Genomic DNA, 25,626 nt, shown 5'->3' on the forward strand with positions numbered 1-25,626 from the left:
GTTTTGGGTATTTGATATTTTTTGGTATTTGATATACAGATATTAAAGAATATCTGTTTTGGGTATTTGATACACAACAAGGGAAAGGACTATTACAAACTATTTTTCTCTCAAGCTTTTAGCTTGCAAAGTTCTTCTCACACATTTTTATTTGATGTTCATTATAACTCATTGAGACAGGTGGAATTATTTCCATATTCTAGGTGAAAAGATGAAGCTTACAGGTCTGCTGAAGTTACTCCCCCTTAAGTGATCCCACATTGCCCCCTCGGATTCCCCATTTCCCCAGATCTCTGATCACTGTTCACAAGGCCCTTCACGATCTGGCTTCTGCTTCATTTCCACAGCATCTCTTGCTAATTTCCTCTTTACTGCCTACACTCCCGCAATAGCTACTTCCTTTCACTATTTGCTAAGCTCTCCCTTTCTTGCCTTTGGACTTTTGCACATACTATTTTTTGTCACCTCCTCTGGCCACCCTCTAAAGATTATCCCAGTCTCCACTTGGGCATTATTTATTTTCCAGTGCTAGAACCTCTCATAGAAAATCATCTGAGTCCAGGGCCTTCCCCCTGTTCCATAAGCATCTCCTGGCCGTTACAGTTTCTCTCAATATTTCTCCTTTAGAGTCCTACATGATGGTCCCCACCCCTCATCCAAACCTTTTAAACTTCTGGAGGAGCTTGAAGCTTAGATAGGGTGAAATCCATAATCTAGGTCAGCCTTTTCTCCCCTTTTTGAATTTTTTTCTTGACCTTTCAAGATGAGAGATTAGTGGCTTAACACATGGCTTCTCTGCAAGCTTAATGTCTTAAAAGGTATCTCCTTCAGGCTCACTTCTGCTAACTTCAGTTTCTCCCGCCAGGTGCTTCCTGTCCTTATCACAGCTCTATCACTACAGGAGGAAAGGTAACTCCCGCCTCTCTTTCTGTGGGCCTCTCTAAAACTCCTCCAGTTTTGTTAATAACTTACCAATCAATGTCTGGCAATTTCACAGTTCTGCTGCAATTGTCCTCCCTGCTGCAATTGTCCTCCCTGCTGCAATTGTCCTCCCTGCTTCACTCCGTGGAAGCAAGCCCAGTGTGCTCACTGGGGTTTGATTCCTGCTTTCAGGAACCAAAATATCCAAAATTCAAAAGACAACTGTTTTTAAGCTACGTATTATATAAGCTGTGTAGTAATTCTAACTAATGCCTTTTAATATTTTTGGAAAGTTTACAAATATCCATAGAAAACAGAAGTCATGAGCTAAACAATTGCTAATTTTGAAGTGATTAATATTCATATTTACATAGTCCAGATGGAATACATTCAGGATGAAATTTTAGTATAAACTTCACCATTGAACAATATCTTCAAAAACTTAATCTCGCAAGTGAGGGATATTTTGCCTCAGAAAAAATAAAATAAAATAACAGGAGGCCCCTGATATCTTAAGCAAATATAATTGCCTGAAATAGAGGCTGACTTTGTAAAGAATTATTTCTTGTGTCCTTAATTTTAAAAAGTATTACCTTCAGATTTCATTTGATAAAACTTGGGAAATTACTTTAAAAATTAGCTTTTATTTTGGAGAAAATTATAAAAACATGAGAAAGAGGGGACATTGTAGACAAGTTCAGTGGCTTCACTTAGTAGGCCTCATTTCATTTAAGGAGGCTAGCTGAAAGACAAAAGCAAGGATAACATTGCCTCCTCATGCACAATGAGTAGTTTTCTTTCTCCCCAGTTGCTATTTATTACTGAAAGATGAAAATGTCAGCATCTCTTTTAACAGAAGCTAATGCAGCACCTCAAATGGTGAAAACTGGTGGCAGGACACAAAGTTACTCAACCAGAGTAGTTTAAAAGTGTGCACTTTTAAAACCGAGCGTAATTGTAACTCAGTGGTCAAAAATGAAAAAGGATGCTGAGCCTGAATTCAATATTTCATGATCAGAGAGACTTCTTACTATATATATTTTTTCCTTCTGATGTCTGAACTGGATCATATTTATTCTTCAACCAGGAACAAAAGGAGATTCTTTAATTTTCTTTTGATCCACATGTGTATTGGATTGTTGTCAAATTTCTTACTGGAAAAGGTTAGGTTAATATTTTGACAACAGATAAAATCTTCAAAGTAAGCTAGAAGCTTATGTAATGCAAGTTAGATTTCATGTGCTAGAATGTCAAGGATAAAGGGTAGAGGAAGGATTTGCAAGTCATACATAAAATGATTATCCTTAGTGTAAAGTTTATATTCGTCCATGCCAACAACTCTTTTAACATATTACCTTGTCCTTTATATTCAGATGTCAGAAGAAACCTTAGAGCAGCAGTCGCCAACCTTTTCGGTATCAGGGACCAGAGAGACAATTTTTCCAGGGACCTGGGGTGGGGGAGATGGTTTCTGGATGAAACTGTTCCACCACAGATGATCAGGCATTAGATTCTTATAAGAAGTGTGCAACCTGGATCCCTCACATGTGCAGTTCATATAGGGTTGATGTTTCTATGAGGATCTAATGATGCTGCTGATCTGACAGGAGGCAGAGATCAGGCAGTAATGCTCACTTGCCCACTGCTCATCTCCTGCTGTGCAGACTGGTTCCTAACAGGCCAAGGACCAGTACCAGTCTGTGGCCCTGGGGTTGAGGACCTCTGCCTTAGAGAGTCCAAGAGTAGCAAACCCATATGCTTATTTGGGGCCAAGCAGTTACAATGAATGAGCATATCTGTCACTTGTAAGTAATACCAGTGATGGAAACCATGGGAATTTGAGAGCATATGCCCTATTTAAAGACAATCAAATCAACTTAAAAATAAATGTTGTGCCTTCCATACAAAGTCCATCCACAAACCCAATGTGTCCTGTGGCTCTCCAGTTTTCTCCTCTTTCAGTTTAGCCCAGCCTAGATTACAGTTTCTTCCAACCTCTCATCCAAGGCCTAGGTTCTTTCTTGAGCACTCCTACCAGTGGCCATTCAACTTCTGTTTGAGCAATTCCAGTTGCGAGAATTTTGGGGGACTGTAAAGTCCTTTGCCAATCATATTAGTGGTGGTAGTGATGGTAGTATCTTTTGTGCTTTAGGATAAAATCAGAACAGATTAGTGAATTTTAACAGTAGATTGCTCTGACCAACAAGGATCCAATGGACCTCTTTTTGTTTTGTGATTGTTCCTTGAGACTCTGTCACTATTGAGGATTATAACTCTTTGTTTCATGGAGGGTATAGTCAGTTTCAGAACTGCACAATGTGATCTTACTTTTTCTTATATTATTCCAAGTTTACTTCTATGGCTCATGTCATATAGGCTGATCTCAGAAGGGCCTGTTTGCCATTAGCATTGGTTCACCCCATCACATATTTACTGAGTGATTTCTTCATGCTAGGCACTGTCTAATTACTGGGATACAGGAGAGAAAAGGTCATAAAGGGCTCTCCTTTCCTGAGACTTACATTTTAGTCAGGGAGATAAATACAATCAAGAAAACAAAAACATAATAATTAAATGTTCTAATAAATTCTCTGAAGGAAATAGAGGCTGGAGGAGGGAGGCAGGAGGTAGCCAGATCATGCAGCCTAGTAGACTTCCAGACTATTAGGAGTTTGGAGTATTGTAAAATAGTGAGAAGCCACTGAAGGATTTTAAGCAGAATAACATGATCTTAAGGCACTGTTTGCAAAGTGAGAACACTAACATATATTCAGTGTAGAAATTTGAGAAAATACCCAAAAATGTTAAAAAGAAGATCCGTTTTGCAAGAGACCATTACCCAGAGACAAGTGTGGTGTAGGATGGGAGGTATGGTAGCCAGAATTCTAAAATGGCTCCTGTCTTTATCTGTTCCAGCTGCTAAAACAGAATACCACAGACCGAGTGGCTTAAACAACAAACATTTATTTCTCACAGTTTGGAACCTGGGAAGCCCAAGACTGGGTCTGGTGAAGCGCTCCAGCTGGCTTGTAGAAGCCATCTTTTCCTTGTATCCTCACATGGAGAGAGCCTGAGCCGTTCTATCTAATATAAGGACACTAATTCCATCATGGGTTCCACCCCCATTTCCTAATATAACCCTGATTTTACCTTCTAAAGGCTCCGTCTCCTAATATTATCCCATTGGATTTGGATTTGGGTTTCCTTATATAAATTCTGGGGAGTCACAAACAGGCGGTTCATCACAGTTCCCAAGATTCCCATCCTCTGGTGTGCATTCCCTGTGTACTCTTTTCCTCCTGCCTATGGGAATGTGAACATGAATAAGATGTATCATTCTTTCGATTAGGTTACATTATGTAGCAAAGGTGAAAGGATTTTTTAGAAATGCAATTAAAATGTTTGATCAGTTATATTAAGTTTTTTAAGAAGATTATCCTGGGTGAGCCTGACGTAGTCAAGGGAGCCCTTTAAAAGAGGCTCTAGAGGTCAGAGACAGAAGTCAGAGAGATTCAGAGCAGTAGATGTGCTTTCCTGTTGGCTTAAAGAAAATTGCCGTGTAGAGAAACCCAAGTGGCAAGAAGTGTTGGGTGGCCCTTTGTTGCTGAGGGCCTCACTCCTACAACCGAAAGGAAGTGTGTTATGACGCCCAGTAATCTTGAAGAGGCTCAGATCTGAGATTGCAACCCAAGCCAACACCTGGATTTCAACCTAGTGAGAACCTGAATAGAGAACCCAGCAAAGCCATGCCAGGATTCCTAGCCCACAAAACCATGGGTAGTAAATTGTGAGAGAATAAATAATTGTTTTTTCTAAGCCACTAGATTTATAGTAATTGTTGGATAGCAATAGCAAACTCATACAAAGGGAATGACATGATTTTCTCTGTAACCAAACTGACTGGAGAGGGACAAGAGTAGAGGCCATTGAGAAAGTCACCGTCATGGTCTAGGCAAAAGATAAGCATGGCTTGGAGTGGCTTGGAAAGAAGTAGACAGACTTTGAATTATGTTTTTGAAGTGAAACAGGGCTAGCTAGCTGATAAATACAGTTTGGAGGGTGAAAGAAATGAAATCGTCAAGAATGATTCTTACAACTTTGGTATAAGCAAATGAGTGGATGGCAAATGAAAGAACAGGGAAGGAATATTTTGTTCTGTGGAGTTAATGGGAGTGGCAGAAGATGGTGTTCAGTTTTAGAAATATTCTATTTTACTAAATTAGAAGTTAGGTGAACTTCATATACATATGTATGTGTATATATACATGTATGTATGTATGCATGTTGTATTACATATGATTATGTGTTTATAAAAATTATGATGATAGAACATTTCTTCATTTTACTTTTTCTCCACTTAACAGTAAAATCATAAATATTAATAATTATAAAATATTCTACCCTGTACAGCCCTTATTCCCCTATTGTTTCTTTTTTTGTTTTATTTTGTTTTATTTGTTTTTTGCTTTTATGTTGTCCTAGTGAATATTCTTATCCTTTTCAGTTTATTCAAATGTATTAGATTACCCTTCAGAAAGATGATTTATATTTACATTCCTCTTAATGGTATATAAGAAAGCTAGTTGACCCCATTTTCACCACTGGGTATTATTATTTTAAAAGCATCCTTGCCATTTTAAAGGTAAAAAAAACTCACTTCTCTATTAATGTTTCATAGCCTGTATCTCTTAAAGGTATGCTTCAGTGTTTTGTATTATTTCTCCTTGCCTGGCCTAACATCTCTCACTGTATTTGATGTGCGTATGACTGGAGTCAGGTCCTGTTGTTAGTAAGAATGATGCCATTAAGTCGCACATCCTCTGTGATAACATGGGTATTACCTCTGACATTTCTTGAGATTGTCTCTAGAATCGGAAAGCCTTGATGCTGTCCTCATGTACAAGTCAACTTTTTTCTAAAAACATAGAGAGTATAGTTATTTTTATACCTTGCCTATATAAAATAAAAAGCAAAAAAAAGTAACATTTTTCATCTGGCTTTTCTGTATTTTTTAAATGGTATATGGTAGATAATACTACCATCTTTTTCAGCTAAAACTATCAAGTAAAACCTCCACAACATATTTCAAGAATCAGTTATGAGAGGTGCATTAAGTGAATGAGAGTGTGTATTATTTAATAATAGTTCCCTTTGGGTGATAGATTTATGACGGGTGACTGTTATTTTGTTTTTGTTACTTTTCTATATTGCCAAAACTTTTAATATGGAATGCATAATTCTCCCTTAAAAAGAAAGGTTTGAATAGAGCTTTAAATTTTAATAAAGAGCACTTTAAGATGTCTTAGAAACCAAGTCTGTAAAATTGCTTTAAAAATCAAGAACAGAGCCGGGCGCAGTGGCTCAAGCCTATAATCCCAGCACTTTGGGAGGCCGAGGCGGGTGGATCATTTGAGGTCAGGAGTTCAAGACCAGCCTAGCCAACATGGTGAAACCCCCTCTCTACTAAAAATATAAAAATTAGCTGGGCATGGTGGTGCATGCCTGTAGTCCCAGCTACTCAGGAGCCTGAGGCAGGAGAATCACTTAAACCTGGGAGGCGGTGGTTGCAGTGAGCCGAGATAGTGCCACTGCACTCCAGCCTGGGCAACAGAGTGAGACTGCATCTCAAAAAACAAACAAACAAACAAAAAACAGAAGCAACCTGAACACTTGCAGGGATTAAATGGGAAAACTTTTTAAAAAGCAGGTGTATACCGTCTATTAACTGTATGCCATAGCACTTGGCCTCAAACCAAGTATACTTTTGACACCCCTAACTAACCTTTAAATGTATTTTCAAACACCTTTTTAGAAATGTGTCAGGGGCAAAAATGTCAAAAGCATTATGACTCCTATGGGTGAAGGGATAAGCCATGATGCTTGAAGTCAGGGGTCTTGGCTTTCAGAGGGAAAGACATGCTTTCCTGTTTGCTTGTAGAAGTTCAGCATTAAGCACTCATCCCAGTTATTAAATGGCATTTGCAGACCACCTTGAAAGGCTTCTCTTTATTCATAATAACAATATATATTATTTGAGGTTTTTCTCTGTGCTGGGCAGTCGGCTGCATGCTTACATGAACTCTTTTTATTTATTTATTTTTTAACTAATTCATTTATTTTCACTCTTGCTGCCCAAGCTGGAGTGCAACGGTGTGATCTTGGCTCACTGCAACCTTTGCCTCCTGGGTTCAAGCAATTCTCCTGCCTCAGCCTCTCGAGTAGCTGGGATTACAGGCATGCACCACCACACCCAGCTAATTTTTTGTATTTTTAGTAGAAACAGGGTTTCACCATGTTAGCCAGGCTGGTCTCAAACTCCTGACCTCAGGTGATCCGCCTGCCTCGGCTTCCCAAAGTGCTGGAATTACAGGCCTAAGCCACCGCGCCCGGCCGTACACTCTTTTTAAAGTCTTAAATAATTTTTTAAAGTTACCCAGTTTTACAAATGGAGTACTCAGAGAGGTAGCTTGCCCGAGATCATCCCTTGGTAAACAGTGAAGGTTCTCATAATCCTTAATCTGCTATCTTTCTAAACTGTTTTTCCCCCAGTAGAGACAGATTTGAACTTAATCAATTTTAAGAACAACTGTCGTTCAGTCAGACTATGCTGCAAATTGCTTCTCTGCCATTATAATATCTAATCATTTATCTTGGCTAAAGTGCCCGATGGGTGCAGAACCTCACTCACTGACCAACTTTGCTTCAAGCTGGAAGCCCCACTTTCTTCCTTTTGACCCCTCAAAGCACAGCTAAAACAATAGTATAGGTGTGACACATCTAATTGGAGGTTGGAGGCTAGGAAGTAGCAGTGAAGGTGATTACTACAAAGAGCAGGAAGTAATTCAAAATCCGTATTGGATACCACTGTTCTTAGGAATTTATTGAGAATCCCCCACCACAAACTTAGACTTCTTGACATGTTGCTGGACCTTCTGCATTTCTTGTGCAAACTATTTTTATAAGCCCCATCCAGCTTCTGACTCTCCAAAAGTGGGGAGTTTATGTACCAGTAGCTCCCCATCTCCCACCTCAGTCTAGGCTCTGTTACATTTATATTTCAATAACTCATTAAGATATTCTACTAAATAAAGCACAATCCATTCATGATCCCTGCATTCACCTTTACAAAGAACTGACAGGAGATTTGAAGTCACCATGGTTTTTTTTTTCCCCACAATTCCTAAATTAAATTATCCTACCTCCAACCACCTCAACAAACCCTACATGTTAGGGTTCTCCAGAGAAACAGAACCAACAGGATGCATAAATATAGAGATAGACTATAGAGATCCCCACATGAGATACACACTTAATCTATTTCTACCTGTCCATCCATCCATCATAGACCCCTAGATATTTAAGTGGATTTTGGATGGATGGATGGATAGATAGATAGATACATAGATAGATACATAGATAGTTAGATTTATTTTAAGGAATTGGCTTATGCGATTATGGGAACTGGCAAGTCCAAAATCCTTAGAGCAAGCTACTGAAAATTCAGGTAAGAGTTAATTTTAAGTCCGAATCCCACAGGGCACACAAAACAGGCTGGAAACTCAGGCAGGGTTTCTGTGTGGCAGTCCTGAGGCCAAATTTCTTCTTCTTTGAGAAACCTCAGTATTTTCTTTTAAGGCCTTTAACTGACAGGATAAAGTCTAGCCATATTATGGAAAACAATCAGCTCTACTCACGGTCCACTGACTTAAATTTTGATCATATCTAAAAAATGCCTTCACAATGTCTAGACTGGTATTTTACCAAACACCTGGGCATCACAGTCCAGCCAAGCTGAGGCCAGGTACTATGAGTGCTCACCTGATTTTTGGTTCTTAATGAAGGTGCTATTTTTGTGTAGATAGTTGTTAAATTGGTGTCCCTGTAGGGGGAACAATCGGCCTTCTATTGCACCATCTTGCTCTGCCTCCAATCAGCCTAGTCAAGTTGACATGTAAAATTAACCGTTACACCCTAGATATTTGAGTTCTCCTTATGGGCTAGGCGCAGCCATAGTCCTGCCTTCAGTGTGCTTAGAGATTAGTCGAAAAGCCTATGTTTCTTTAAAATAGTCCGTATCCTCAGAAAAATTCCCTTACTGTGTCCCTCAACACTTGTATGTGTTGCTATCAGGTTTACAGGTCTGTTGTGAGGGATGAGCCTCTAATGGAAGCTTTGGCATCATTGTGTCAGGGATAAGAAAGCTCCATCATCCTAGATAGATTTTGAACATGGTGCCAGTTATCAGGAAAAGAAGAAATCTTTTTTTTTGTGGAGGAAGTTTGTTAGCTACTGAGAAGAAACGGTCTTTGGGCATAATGGTGGTAGTTGTATAGTATAACGGAGATGGACATTCGTGGGTTGAAATTCCAGTTCTGCCAGCTTTGGACAAAACTATACAGCATTGGACAAAACCTTCCTGTGTCCTCTTCCTTTCCTCATTTATAAAATAGGAATAATATTATTTCAAAGCTTTAAGGAGAGTCAAATGAAAAAAATATGTAAATTTTCCAGCACGGTATTTGGTGCTTTTTAAATGGTAGTGTTCTTTCCAGCCAAGGCTCTCTAAGTCACACAAAATTAAAATGGATCCAAGCAAACTCAAAAAAGATAGCAATGGTAATGATTGGGCAAGCAGCTGAATTGACATCTGCAGGCCAGGCTCCATGGGTACAGGACTTGGTCCTGGAAAGTCAGGGGCCAAGGTTGGCTCTCTCGCCCTCTTTCTCCAAGGCCTTTGACTTCCACTTGGAAATCAGTCTTTTCCATTCTCCTGCCTGTAGCCTAGTTTCTCTCCTTATCCATTAGCTTGCACATGACTTTTGTTGTTCTGACTTCAACTGGGCCCCAGTTCTACATATCTAGGAATGTTACCAAGTTTGCATAGCGCCCTTGTTGAAGAGGGGAGTCCATGTTGGCTCTCCATGGCCTGTTCCTCAAAGCTGCTGACTACATGACGAGGTCCCACCTGACACTAACAGGTGGATTCTGGAGCTCAAAGTGTCAGGTGAGTAATATTCCTAGACATATCTACCATCTGTAGCTGCAGTGGAATCACATCACTTTGAATTTATCCAGGGACTTTAGAACCTACCCCATTGAAAGTATAGAATGTGCTTTTAATATTATCATCTAAGCCTCACTAAATTAAATCTATTAAAATTTTACAGCTTTATATGAAACACAGAACTAAAAAGCAGAGTATACCTACAAACAAACAGAAACACTTTCAAATCCTTATTCACACCTCATTCACCACCAGGGTTTCAGATTATTTTAAAGTGGACTTATTAAGTGTCCAAACATTTGCATATAGACTTTCCTTTTAATCTTCCTTGAAAGAAACTTTAATGCACTTAAGAATTTCTCTACAGGTGGTATATACACAAAACCATGCATATGGTACGAATAGAAGATTTAAGGACTTTTTAAATCATAACTTTGATAATATAGGTTTTTCAGCACTTCCATGTTGAATCTAGAAATTACTCCCACATAAGTTGGCAGTCCATGTGATAGGATTATCATTGTTCAGTCAGTGGAATATGGCTATTCTGAGTTTTCATTAATGGTGGTATTTATTAATTAGTGTTTGATCTCATTAGTTGGGTTAATTACATTAGTTTGCTAAAATATATGTTAGAGCTGGAGGAAGTGATCTTACTAAGGTTAATTTAAAAGTCTTAGCTAAAGTTTATGCAACTAATTAGTTTTATAGCCAGTATCTTTGGACTCTTATTCTGTGTGCTTTCCCTCCCCAGTTGATCATCTACCTATAAGGTTTGCTGCGTTTCATAGTCATGGACTGCTGAGTTACTTGAAAAATAAAAGCTGCTAATAGCTTAGAGCTGCAAAACAGGAAAATATTGCTATACCAGGACAAGGCCACTGCTATTAATGGAAAGACAGTACACAACTTGTTTCCTCTGTTTGTGACTTAGCGCTAGCTTTCAGCAGGGAACACAAAAGAGCTTAATTCATTGGACGAACCTATAATTTATGTGAATTTTTGAGAGAACACTTAGATACCACCATCTTTTCTCTTTCTATCATATACAGTATTATTATTATTATTAAGATGGAGTATTGCTCTGTGGCCCAGGCTGGAGTGCAGTAGCAATCTCAGCTCACTGCAACCTCCGCTTCCCAGGTTCAAGTGATTCTCCTGCCTCAGCTTCTCTAGTAGCTGGGGTTACAGGCGCATGTCACCACACCCAGCTAATTTTTGTATTTTTAGTAGAGATGGGGTTTCACCATGTTGTCCAGGCTGGTCTCGAACTCCTGACCTCAAGTAATCCGCCCGCCTCAGCCTCCCAAAATGCTGGGATTACAGGCGTCAGCCACCCATATACAGTATTACTTATATCTTCCAAACCAGATAGGATATTTAGCTTTTTGTAAAATTTTATAGATATTAAAGCTTGCAGCATTAAAAAGCACTGCTTTTGAACTCTGACAGATGCAGACAATTTATCCAGTAACAAAACTGAGTTTCTTTACTAACATATTTCGATAGCATGACCTTAAACTTGGGACAAAAAGGAGAGAGGAAGAATTTTATTGATAAACGTTTCTAGGAAACAGCTACTTAACAAATGGTTGTACAGCTGTTTGCAATAATATGGAAGAAGCCTATCTTTCGATAATTGTGACATAAGTTTTTCTTGTTTGTTCTCCTAGAGTTGTCTGCAAAAAGTTTATATAATATGCCCGAAGGTTATACTAAGAAGGAAGCATTTCAGAAATGATTGAAGCTGGTTATTTGTGTGCAAAAGCCTGTGAATGTGTTTGTGTGGGCCTGGGCACGTGTATATGCCTGTGATTCACACATCTCTTTTCACAAAGGATTTGAGGTTACTCAGAATGTCATTCATCCTGGGTAAAAGCCACCTCAGATTACAAGCAGTCAATAGGTCAGATGCTACGTAATGCTCTCTTCAACTTAGATTTCTTAAAATCGTACAAGCTGAAGGAGGTGAGAGCCTGGGACTTTTAATTTGCACTGGGGCAAAATTGTTCCCCTGTGCTGAAAACATGTGGCTGACAAGATGCCACTGGGAAAGCCAAGCTTTTTTAGAAGAGTTTGCTGTATAATTCATAAAGATAAAATCTGTAATATTTTATACTTGAAAGCTAAATTTTTTTAAAAAGACGTTATCCAAATCGAAACTCTAGCAATTAAAACACACAGATAGGGTATGGTTGGCTTTCTGCAGTGCTAATCTGGTTTCTGTCTTAGGTCTATTTGTACAGGACAGATATTCTACTTTATTCTCCAACAAGACTCAGCCTGGACTTGCCTGGTGACCTGCTTTAACTGAGCCAACCACATTCTGTAGGGGAAGAGGCCAGAAATAGCTAGGATTTAATGGTGAGAACAAAGGCATTCCTAAAATCCTCAAATCTGGGCAGAGCACGGTGGTTCATGCCTATAATTCCAGCACTTTTGGAGGCTGAGGCAGGTGGATCACCTGAGGTTGGGAGTTCCAGACTAGCTTGACCAATATGGTGAAACCCCGTCTCTACTAAAAAAAAAAATACAACAACAAAAAAAATTAGGCAGGCGTGGTGGGTGCCTGTAATCCCAGCTACTCAGGAGGCTGAGGAGGGAGAATCGCATGAATCCAGGAGGTGGAGGTTGCAGTGAGCCGAGATGGTGCCACTGCACTTCAGCCTGGGTGACAGAGGGAGACCCTGTCTCCAAAAAAAAAAAAAAAAAAGAAAAAAAAAGAAACCCAAAAAACACCTCAAATCTGATATCTCCCACTTCCTACTTAGGTTGAAACAACATATGACTTCTCTAAGTCTCTGTTTTTATTTTCAATAAAATGTGGATGATAATCCCACCTCACTATGGGATGCAAAGTGTTTACCAGATGTATTGTCTCCTATTGCAGTTGTAACAAGTCATGCAAAAGACAGTGGCTTAAAACACAAATTTATTATATTAAGTCCCAACATTCTGAAGTCCAAAATGCATCTCACTGGGGCTAAAGTCAAGGTGTCAGTAGGTCTGTGCTCCTTTCCAGAGGCCCTAGGGGAGAATCCATTTTCTTGCCTTTTCTAGCTTTTAGAGGCCCCCTACTTTCCCTGGCTCTTGGCCACGTACCATCGTCAAAGCCAGCAATGTCCCAGCAAGTCTTCCTTACAGCATATCACTATGATACTCTTTATTTATTTATTTATTGAGACAGAGTCCCACTCTGTTGCCCAGGCTGGAGTGCAGTGGTGTAATCTCGGCTCACTGCAACCACCACCTCCCAAGTCCAAGTGATTTTCCTGCCTCAGCCTCCCTAGTAGCTGAGATTACAGGCGTGTGCCATCATGCCTGGCTAATTTTTTTTTTTTTTTGTATTTTTACTAGAAACAGGGTTTCACCATTTTGGTCAGGCTGGCACCAAACTCCTGATCTCAAATGATCTGCCCACTTCAGCCTCTCAAAGTGCTAAGATTATAGGCATGACTCACTGCACCTGGCCACTATGATACTCTTGATATGATATGATAGCTCTTGCTTCCCTCTTCCACTTGGACCTTTTTGATTACAATGGGCCCACCTGGATAATTCAGTATAATTTCCCATCTCACAGTCAGCTGCAACCTTAATTCTATCTGCATCCTTAATTTCTCTTTGCCAAGTAAGGTGGCATTCACAGATTCCAGGGATCAATACAAGGATATTTTTTAGGGGTCATCATTCTGCCTACCATGTTGGAGTACCTGCTACTAAATAAAAACACCAGGATTGGTAGTTTTTGCTGTTCTTAACCCAAAGGAAGAAAGAGCCCTTCTCTGAATGGTTTTTGTTGTTTAGGTAAGAAAATGCCAACTGACCAATGTCCCAGAAACCAAATGGGTGTAGAGCCCTAGCATGCTTCATTTCAGTACCTTTCACAAACAGTAGTTTTGGCACTTTGCCTACCAAGCTGAAAAACAAAGAGCAGAGTTGTTATGTCTGACCTGAATACACATGGTCTGTAACTTTCCTCTTCTCTCTCCATACCTCTTCCCTTCTTGAAGATATTTTACTGCTAGGGTATCAACTTATTTACATGTAGCTGAGTCCTCAGAAGTGGAACTTGAATGCCAGCCATTCTGTCAAGCTTAAAGCACCACAATCCAGCTGTGAGCTAGGCAACTTTCCCCTTATATTTTGTGTGCCTCTGAAAACATCTCCAGAATTCAAATGACCATTTTTGACGTAAGTTATCCCTTCCTCCCCGCTGGTTGCAAGGGCAGCACCACTCTTTCTGCCATGCGTAAGTCAACATCTCGAGTCAATAGCCCTCTTGTACTAACACTTTCACAGTCCTCTCAAGTAGCCTTCCTCACTGTGCTATCCAAGCTCAAGGATTGCTTACACTTATCTGGACTACAGGCAAAGCCTCGGAACCATCTCCTGCCTTCCTTCACTGATTTGTGTCATCACTTCTTGGAGGTCTCAGGTCCCTCCTTCTCATCTCTTCTTCCTTAAATCAATCCTTCTGCCTTAAATCAGCCCTTCTGCTTAGTATTAAATAAGTCTTTGTCAGCATGCCGAAGGGTGCAGGGAACTATTTTTAAGCAGCCACCATATGCCAGACATTGTGCTTAGACATTTTGCATACATTATCTCATTTAATCCCAACCTACTGCCCTAGCAGGTCGATGTTATTTCCTCTCTCTCTCTTTTTTTTTTTTTTTTTTTTTTTTACTAGTGAGGTAACTGGGACATAGAGAACTTTATGTAATTCAGCCAAAGCTACACAGTATGTAACAAAGAGAGAGTTCAGACTCGGCTGTGTCTTTCTTTAAAGCCTCTAGTTTTACCACTACATTAGACCCGTCATTTGACTTTATTTTGAAAGTATCTATTTTATTAGGCTGGGCACTGGGCACTGTGGCTCATTCCTGTAATCCCAGCACTTTGGGAGGCCAAGGCAGGAGTATAGCTTGAGGCTAGGAATTTGAGGCCAACCTGACCAATGCAGTGAGACCCCCATCTCTAAAAAAAACATTATTTTTTTTAAACTGGTCAGGCACGGTGGTATGTGCCTGTAATCCCAGCTATTCAGGAGGCTGATGCAGAAGGATCATTTGAGCCCAGGAGGTCAAGGCTGCAGTGAGCTATGAATGCATCACTAGACTCCAGCCTGGGTTACAGAGCGAGACCCTGTCCTCTGTCTCTAAAAAAGCAAAAAACAAACAAACAAAAACGATGAAAAAAATATCCATTTTATCAAGGCTTACCTGTGCTCATGTACTTCAGGGGCAAATCTTTCAGTGGCCTATTGACAAACATATTATGGTTGGGTCATCTTGGTGGTGGTTTCTGTGGGCAGCTAAAGACTGCTATGTGTACTATTTTTTATCAGAGATCTAGTACTGTCAGACATCTGCCTTTGAAGTGGCTTGTGGATTAATCCAGGTACATTTCTGATATTTTTTGAAAAGGATGGGTTCTGAGGGAAGGAAGTAATTTTTCTATATATGAGAGGCTTTGAGCCACAGTAAGTTAGAGCTCTTGTGGAGGTAAATAATCTTGATAGTCTGTTCTTTGTCATTAGAGATCAACGCTCAGTACCCAGTGACAGGCCCAAACATGCTTTTATTCTTTGACCAAAACACCCACAAAGGAAACAGAAACCAGTTTAGCAACTTTGCAAGTGGGTGCAGAAGTATTCCTATAAATAAAGCTTCTCATTGTGCTTCTCTGGTCATGTTAGGTTTGGAATGCTGATGGGTTTATATCATCCTACTCTGAATTCTTAGTGACAACATTGTGAATTTAGTTCTAGCTGATGCCTGCTGCATTGCATTTTTTAGTATTTGAATTCTGCTACTCCTTAAAGGTGACTGAAATCATAAAGCCTATTTTATAGAATGAACTTTGTTCCCCACTTACCACTCCACCATATGCTTTCCTGATTGCTTTCTGCTTTTACTTTCTTGAAGAGAGAAAAACATAACATAACTCAATCTTAGTTTATCTTAATAAAAGGAAGAATGTGTGGGCAGTGGGGCGTGGTGGGTCATGCCTGTAATCCCAGCACTTTGAGAGGCTGAGCGGGGAGGATCGCTTGAGCCCAGGAGTTTAAGACCAGCTTGGACAACAAAGAGCCCATCTCAAAAAAGTAATAATAATAATAACAACAACAATAATAATAAAAGGAAGAGCACTTCCTGGGCCTTGAGAAGTTTTCTTGCTCACAAAGAAGCATCGAAGCAAGTGCTATATACACAGGAGGTCAGTTTGGGCAACTCTTTTTTAATCACATAGTAGCTTTGCCCTCATGGATTCTAAGTAGATAATAGAAAATTTGTAAGAAATGATCTTCAGTAATATAAGGAAATACTCTTTCAAACCTATTACTTTTTTATTGGAAGGAAAATGTAAACAGAATCAACTGTTCTACATAGGTCTTAGGTTTTTGTGTAATTGTGAAAACAACATGGCAGAAGAATTAAGACTTTAACCTGAAAATTAAAAGTGCTCTCTGGAGTCATTATTGGGTTAATTGTCAAAGTTAGAATGCAGATGATAGATTATAGAAAAGTATTCCATTAATGTGAAATTTTCCAAAGTTGAAAGCTACACTATGGTCATGTAAAAGACTACCCATATTTATAGGAAATATACATTTCCTATTTAGAGGTAAAGGGCTATGATGCATGTAATTTACACTCAAATGGTTCAACAAATATATATGTGTGTGTATGGTATGTATATAACACACAAACACACACACATATTTATGAGAGAAAGAGAACACAAACATAAAGCAAATGGGATAAAGTATGAACAATAGTTGAATATAGGTAAGGAGTATATGTTTTTCCTAAACAATATCAGCTCACATCTGTGAGAAGATGATGCTCAAATTTAAATTTCTAGCCCAGAAGATTATCATAAACTCTAGACCCGTAAATCCAATTGTTCACTAGTAGTATACAGTAAAATATTTCACAGGTATTTTAAAATCAACCTTTTGCATTTTTTTTAATAATTTACCCCTTTAAGCCAGTTGCCTTCAGTGTTCTTTGGCACCAAACGAGATTCTTTCCTCTCCCTCCCAAGTCCCCACCAACACTGCTACAATCCAAAAATTCTGTCTATTCAACCCTGCAAATTCTCTTCAGTTGATCCACTTCTGTCAATCACTGCTGCTATTATTCAGCTTCATATATCACACAGTTTATAATCATCATCTTCTAAGTAGTCTCCTGCATTCAGGATGTGCCTCCTCCGATCCATCTTCTCATTTGCAGCTAATTTCGAATGTTCAAATCTGGTCTTGTTCATGCTCTGCTTAAAAGCTGAAGTATCTCTCTATTACCTTCAGATCAAAATCCAAATCTTCAATATAATTACAATGCATGTGAAGGCACTGGTTCTTGCTTATTTTTCTAACTTCACCCCCTCCTCTCACCCTACCATTGTTTATCTTATCCTGTCTCATACCATGCCACAGTCTCATTCAACTCCTTTCAGTGGAAGTTCCTCTGGCTGCCAGGCCTCTGCCCATGCTCGTCTCTCTGACTTGAGCACTTTCCTTTTCCCCTGCTCCCAACTACCTGTTCAATATATAATCCTACTTGCCTGACTTACTCTTTCCTCCTTTAAATCCCAACTTAGATGACATTATTCTAAGAAACAATCATGACATCCCAAGTCTGATCCAACCAATAATTAGATGCATATTTAAAATAAAGTAATAAGATTCTGCCTTTTTTTAAACTAGCATAAAGCACGCACACACTCCTTCAGTCAATAAAGTTTTCCTTAAATATTTGTTGAATATCTGTTCTATGCCCAGCAACTTCTGATTGGTTCATTGAACAGATACTTATTTATTGATCTCCTACAGTGTTCCAGACACTATTTTGGGTGCAGTGAACATTCTTAGAACTTAGATTCTAGTAGAGGTGGCTAATCACAAACAATGAGATGGGTAGTATCAGTTAGTGATAAGAGGTACGAAGAAGAAACATGTACAGGGTGCTGACCTAGATACAGTAGTCAGAGAACACCTCTCCAAAGAGGAGGTATGTAAGTTGGGACCTAAATAGAATGGCAGAGCAAGGGCTGGCCAATGTCTGGGGAAGAGCATTCTAAGAAAAGAGAAACTGCAAGTGCAAAGGCTTTAAGACAGGAGCATGCTTGGTGCATTCAAGGACCAGAAAAGAGGCCTGTCTGTGTTCAACTTAGTGAGCAAGATGTGTTGGTGGAAAGGAGTCCTGAGGGCCAGAACCTGGAGTGTTGGGCAGCGAATCTGCTTTGTCAGGTTCAGTTTAACTCTGTATGCATTTCATTTGTCCTAATAACTTTGTGAGTGAATGGAGAACACAAACTGGGCTGCATTTTGTATGGAGGTCAAGGGTGATCGAAGGAGAGCATCTCTAGTAAAAAGTTATTTCCCTAAGAGTTAAAGATTGAGAATTGGATAGACCCTGGAGAACCAGAAGGGTGATGTCAGAAAGGTAGAAGTAAGTAGATCAAAGTGTTTGTCCCACGCAAATTGGCAGTGCTGGTCGGAGTGTCTTGGCTTCTAATCGCTCCCCTCTGCCCTTTCCCACCCTCATTCATCCCCAACTGTTCCAAAATTAACTTAGAACATCTTTATTCTTTGCCAGCATTAGGTGGGGATGGAGAGTCCTGTTGCCTGTAAACAGCAGTGACTTTTGTAAGGAAGTATAACACATTGTTTAAAAAAATAAAATAATGAATTCAATTTTTACATCAGTTTTCGGCACAGTGGCCTAAATAGACCAAATGTAGCATACTTTTAATTTCTATACCTTTGTATAGTAAAAACACATAAAAACAAACAAAAAAATAGGTCATTCTGTTTTTCGTGAGAACTGCCTTATTTCCAGGACTAATCTGTATGACTGAGAGAGCTCGAATTATTTTCCAAAAGGATAGCTTTGCATTTTCTTTTCTTGTTAATCAGTCTCTACTTATTTCATAATTTTCTCCTTCAGTATTTTTTGTATTTGATGTTCGCTTTTTCCCTTTTCTCATGTTCATACCTTAAAGATTGTCTACCTTTTGTAGAAAAAAAATATTATTCTGATAGGAATACTCTTTCAAATTTGTGCGAAAGAAATGTAAATACATATATAAGACAGAAGGGAAACTGGAGAAGAAAATAATATGGAAATGAAATAGTATATATAAGCCATATAGGTTAAGTCCAGTGAAACTGTATAAGGTAAACATATACACTATTAAGCAGTCTCCAAAGCATGATTGATGTGAGTACTTAAACAATAACTTTATATAATTTTTGGGGGTATAATAACCTTCATATATAACTTGTTACATATGTAAGTATCATTCATTCTCTTCAGATGACTTTTTATAGAAGCTTGAAATTCAAGCTCAAAACTCATTTCTCATTATGATCTGAGAATTTTTTCTTTAATTCATTTCCTTTCTGCATCTCTTATGAAAATAAGTCAGATAGTTAAGAAAATCTTCGTTTTCAGGAGTTCATCGTAATGTATTTCTATATGTTTAGGACTGTATTAACATTGTTTATTTTGACAGAGCAGGCAAAATGTGAAATACATACACTTTTATGGCTCTCACTTCTTGAAAATTTTAAAGCTAGCATTTATTGAGTACTTATTACATTCCAAGTACTATCCTAAGTATCTTACATGTATTAAATACTTTAATTCTCACACAGCCCTACAAATACTAAGATTCTAGTTTTACAGGTGATGAAACTGAGAGGCAGATGGGTTAAGTAATTGGCCCTACACCTCAAGGCTAGAAAGTGAAGGAACTGAGATTTGAACCCTGGTCAACTATCTTCAGAATCATAACTGCTCATCACTCTGCAACACGTGCCTTCAGACAAGCATTAGCCAGTGCAGCTCAGGGAAAACAGGAGGCAAGTTGACTACTTATGCAGATTGCTGAGAAATATAACAGGAGGGAATAACAGAATGGAAAACATGCTTCTTACCTAATATGAGACATTTTTCCCTAGGGAAAACAGAACTTTGGCTATTTTCCTTCAGGCAGAAGAAAATATGTTCACACAGAGGGAAAGAGGAGGAAATGAAAAGGGCTGTTTGGATCAGATGGCTGAATCACCAGTAACCCAAGTGCTTAGCGTAGGCTGGCCTCAAACATATAGTTGCTCATTAAACTTTAATTTTCATTGCATGCTACCTGATCTGGTTTAGTGAAGGCTCTTTTATGCAACCTAAACTTATGGGAATTTTGTAATGTATTTAATTTCCACAAAACCTAACATACTTGATATGTCCTTTTTTTTGAGTCAGAGTTTCACTCTTGTTGCCCAGGCTGGAGTGCAATGGCACAATCTCGGCTCACTGGAACCTCTGCCTCCCAGGCTCAAGCAAGTCTCCTACCTCAGCCTCCCAAGTAGCTGGAATTACAGGCATGTGCCACAATACCCAGCTAATTTTTGTATTTTTAGTAGAGACAGGGCTTCACCATGTTGGACAGGCTGGTCTCAAACTCCTGACCTCAGGTGATCTGCCCACCTCGGCCTCCCAAAGTGCTGGGATTACAGGCGTGAGCCACTGTGCCCGGCCTATTATGTCCTATATGTATCAGCCAACCATAACTGTTAGTATACGTAGTTCAAAATTTCTCCTAAGAATTACTCTTCAACACCGACTCTCTTCCCCTGAAAATGAGTTAACTACTTAGTAAGTAACCTTTCTCACAGAAAAACTAGATGTTTTCTCTGGACTTCTTTCCCTTGCAGCCATCCCCTGGAGAGCCTTGTTTTAGAACTGACACCATTTATATGGCTTGGCATCTCGACCACATTTGTTTCCCCATCTGGCACTTCTTGGGGGGAAAGTGTTCATTTTGGTGTTCTGCGGAGTGCATTTTGAGAAACGTGTACACACTACAAGTGAAATTCACATCTCAGGCTAAGACTATACCCTCAGCATTGCAATGTGATATTAGCAAAAGTACTTTTATAATCCTACCTGCCAACAATTCACATCTATAATTAGGAAAACTACATGATTTCAAAATTACCCAAGTCTTGGAAAGGCTTGTTTTTACCATATGTTTTTCTTTTTTAAAAGGTCTATTATTTTCACCATCTTAAAAAAGGTTCAGTTTGATGAAGTTCTAATTATATTCTCAAGCACATTTTTCAATCCCATAAAAATAAATCAGTAAACCTAGACATTCAAGTCACGTTATCACAAATTGGTCAATCTACATGGTATGACGACAGATATAAGGAAAATAGATAAGTCAGCTAAGATGTAAAGAACCAACTTAGAGTAAAATAAATAACTAAACTAGAAAAAGAATCTAGAATAAAAACTAGAGATGTAGAAGCAAGAGCATTTTTGACTGCCATAGATCAGAGCTTCTTAGCAGCCCACATCCCAAAAGTGGTAGATAGCCAATATTTGTCAGAAATGATGTTGATTGTATACCTAGTGGACAGCTCTAAGCACAATTATAAGATTGATTTGGTTTTACACAACCTTGAAAGAAGTAAACTTAACTGACCAGTGACTTGAGTCTAGCTCCTATCAGATTCCTAATGAGAGCAAAGAATAAAGAACAAATGACCAAATATTGGGAAATAGGTATCTTATAGATATGGCATATAGAAAAATAGATATATTTACTTATATATGTACTGTCATATGACCAATTCATAGGTGTGTTTGATATGGCAGTGTGTATGTGTATGGTTTTATAACTCTTATTCATATTCAGACACAATGCAAATGTAGATAGTATTACTATACCATCTATGTGAGATGTAAATATTGTAAAAGCCCTCCTTTGCATATTCTGCAGATGCTAAAAACCACATGTATTTATGTTTTGTTTGGGGTGCTGCTTCTGTGTGTATGAGTTTTATTGTTACATGAAGTCTTGCTTTAAAAAAGAGCCAATTTGGCTGGGCATGGTGGCTTATGCCTGTCATCCTAGCACTTTGGGAGGCCAAGGCTGGTGGATCGCTTGAGCTCAAGAGTTCAAGACTAGCCTGGACAACATGGGAAAAAATAGGCCAGGCGCGGTGGCTCATGCCTGTAATCCCAACATTTTGGGAGGCCAAGGCAGGTAGATCACTTGAGGTCAGGACTTTGAAACCAGCCTGACTGACACGGTGAAACCCTGTCTCTACTAAAAATACAAAAAATCAGCCAGGCGTGGTGGCACATGCCTATAGTCCCAGCTACTCGGGAGGCTGAGGCAGGAGAATCGCATGAACTCAGGAGGTAGATGTTGCAGTGAGCCAAGATCGCGCCATTGCACTCCAGCCTGGGCAACAGAGTGAGACTCTGTCTCAAAAAAAAAAAAAAAAAAAAGAAAAAAAATGATGGGAATGGTGGCAAGCACTTATAGCCCCACAGCCCCAGCAAGTCGGGAGGCCGAGGTGGGAGGATGGCTTGAGTCCAGGAGGCAGAAGTTGCAGTAAGCCAAGATCAGGCTGCTGCACTCCATCTTGGCAACAGAACCAGAATCTGTCTCAAAAAAAAAAAAAAAAAAAAAGGAAAAAAATGCCAATTCATTCTTGCTTTCTACCTGCTGCTGTTGTTTTCCAGAAGTCTGCATCTATGCTGAATGATTTGAACAGGAACATCAAGGCATCTAAAACATTTCTGCTCTCTCCTTATGCTCACCATATAAAGCTGCAAGGAAACATTGTGTCATTAATTTTCTATACATAGCGTGCTTGGCAAATCTTGGAGAATAAGCAACATCTCCCAGGGTGGTTGTGTGCATAACATGAGAATATTCGTTGAAGTACTTTCTAAACGATAAAACATTACACATAGTAAGTCATTGTTATCATTGGCATTACTTTAATGTAGTAGAATGGAATCCAGGACTGGAATAAGCCAGTCATGTCACTAAGGAAGAGAATGGAAATTAATATCCAATGAAACACCTTTTTTTTTTTTTTTTTGAGACGGAGTCTTGCTCTGTCTCCCAGGCTGGAGAGCAGTGGCAATGGCGCGATCTCGGCTCACTGGCTCACTGCAAGCTCCACCTCCCGGGTTCACGCCATTCTCCTGCCTCAGCCTCCTGAGTAGCTGGGACTACAGGCACCCGCCACCATGACCGGCTAATTTTTTTTGTATATATATATTTATTAGTAGAGACAGGGTTTCACCGTCTTAGCCAAGATGGTCTCGATCTCCTGACCTCATGATCCGCCCACCTCAGCCTCCCAAAGTGCTGGGATTACAGGCGTGAGCCACCGTGCCCAACCAAACACCTTATAGCAGAGTACCAGGAGCTTAACTACAAGTTTTACATAAGTTATCTCATGTATTGAATAGCATTCATAGGGAATACTGGAACTCTTAAAGGAACCAAATAGAGTTTGTAGTGAATACAAATGTAGCTCCATAGAGAAGATTAGACATCATGAATTTTCATTTGAGAATGAATCATCTTGCCAATTTATATCATTTTCCCATAAAAGTGTATTGGCTTGGTCATGTACTTTACTAGTCAATGACTAGTTATTATGGAGCTGTCAGAACTTGGCCAAGACCATAAGCTCTATATTACATGCAAAATCTTAGTATTATTACTATTTATACAACTTCAGCATTGTGAACTGGTGGCACCATGAACTCCATTTTCTTCATGATCATTGTCACTTCATCATCTTGTACTAACTCTGCACGTGGTTTCTGACAATTTGTTTATCTTTTAAATTTATCCCTGAAGCCCACCTGTTTGGGCATCCATTAGTTCTTAGACTCACAAAGATCTTTACCCACTGAGTTGACATTGTCTGTTCTCAATGGTTGTGATCTCTGCCCTCAAATAAAATATGATGTTACAGTATGTGTATATCTCAGTGAGTTGCTGTTGAAGGGTCTCATAAAAATGTGATGACAAGGAAGAAGGAAAGGCAGACTTCCACCACAATCTTCTCTAGGATTCTAAGTTTAGGGACATAAACAGTAAGTCAGAAGCAGCCGGGCTATAGGTGCTGCCCTTTGCTTCTACCGGGATAACAGGGAATGTGGATTAAAAGGGGGCTAAGGGCTCATGCCTGTAATCCCAGCATTTTGGGAGGCCAAGGCAAGTGGACCACCTGAGGTCGGGAGTTCAAGACCAGCATTGGCAACATAATGAAACCCCGTCTCTACTAAAAGTACAAAAATTAGCCTGGCATGATGGCATGTGCCTGTAGACCCAGCTCCTTGGGAGGCTGAGGCAGGAGAATGGCTTGAACCTGGGAGGCAGATGTTGCAGTGAGCCGAGATGAAGATGGCACCGCTGTACTCCAGCCTGGGTGACAGAGCAAGACTCCATCTCAAAAAAAGGGGGGTGGGTGCTAAGTACAAAGAAGGAAGTTATTACTACTTTTATCCATTCATTTAATTACTAAGCAGTTAGTACTGTTGTGTGGACTTTCTTCTTGCCCTCCTAGGGAAAAAAGACTAAAAGAAATAACTATCATGCAAAGCAATGTGAACTATATCCATTATGATGCAATTGGAAGTTCTGGATGCAAAAAATCAAAATTATGTCCTGACAATGGCTAGCAGTATTTACATATCTATAAAGGTTCAAAACACCAGCCTAGTTCATACTCAGCTTATCAAATCTGCTACCTGTTGTTGCTATTAGGACTATAAAATAGAGATTTGTTAAAGGTGGCCATGCCATTTATTTACTTTATGATAAGAAATTGTACAGAGGCTAGATATTGAGTCTTGTGATCTCACTCCATGATAGACTTTACAGTGTCAACTTAGTAATGTATTATACAGAGCATGTCGTTGTCACCATTTCTAAAATGTTCAGTGAGCCAAGAGCAAGTCCACAGTCACAGGGCAGGTACAGTGAGTTTCCTGTGTGCAGAAACAGAAACCTCTGAATCTTGCACACTGCCACCAGGGGTCAGGGACCGGGCTGGAGGAGAAGGCACTCTGGCAGGAAGGAAGTGTTATATTACCCTGAGAAGCACAGGAACCAAAATTCCCATCTCTTCTTGAAAGCAGCTCACTGCTAGCCGAGCAAGGTTCAAAGGAAGGACCTCAGAAATGTTCTGCCAGCGCAAAGGTATGTGTAAGTGCTCTCTTAGTGGCTTAAATAAGTTATTTTGGAAAGTCAGATACAGCGGACATTAAAGGGCACACTTTATGTTGCATTTTCAAAGTCCAGATGAGCTGTATGGATCTATGACGATGCAGTTGGAGGTTCTATAGCTACTGCCTCCAAAACGCAAATGTTTGGTTGGGGAGGTTAAGAGGGATTAAACTCTGTCAGAACACTGAATCTAAATAGAATATCTTTTTAAAAAGACTTCACATGTGTGTAAATTATTTCTCTATGATATGCTGTAGGTACTGCTGCTAATTATGATTCCATAAATACTCCCAGAAATAGATTCAGACATAATGATTTTGAGTCTCTTCATGTCCAGTAGCCATTTGTAACAAGCCCTTAGCGATTTATTTTTTATTCATTCATAGGACAACATTTGTCAGTAAGATTTCCATGTTGCCTTACCTTATTCTTCACTCAAAAATTGTCCCTAACTCAGGTAATGTCAGTGATCAAGTCACATACTCTCATTTTTGTCACCACTGTATTCTGGGTTTCAAAGACTTGTAATTCATTTCATTAAGACTCTCCAAACCATCCTCTTAAACATTTGTTTAAATGTCTCTGTTCTTCATTAGCATTTTATTATGTTACGTTCTCTAGGCTCCAGAAAAATGAGGCAAGAA

At 39.4% G+C, this 25,626-nt stretch overlaps 1 protein-coding gene across 6 annotated transcripts in view; it reads left to right on the forward strand.

The window, feature by feature from the left end:
- OXR1 (oxidation resistance 1) overlaps positions 1-25,626 on the forward strand; it is a 489,542-nt gene that overhangs the window by 325,764 nt on the left and 138,152 nt on the right. Inside the window, exon 1 of one of the 6 annotated variants that reach the window (XM_030794888.1) lies at positions 24,340-24,955. The exons of the other annotated variants lie outside the window; for them this stretch is intronic. Within the exon in view, the coding sequence (XP_030650748.1) occupies positions 24,937-24,955 (19 nt within the window). The 5' untranslated portion in view covers positions 24,340-24,936. Of the gene's footprint in view, positions 1-24,339; positions 24,956-25,626 lie in introns of those variants that run through there. 6 annotated transcript variants of the gene reach the window in all.

This window comes from Nomascus leucogenys, chromosome 16 (genome assembly GCF_006542625.1).
Source record: "Nomascus leucogenys isolate Asia chromosome 16, Asia_NLE_v1, whole genome shotgun sequence".
Lineage (NCBI taxonomy): Eukaryota > Metazoa > Chordata > Mammalia > Primates > Hylobatidae > Nomascus > Nomascus leucogenys.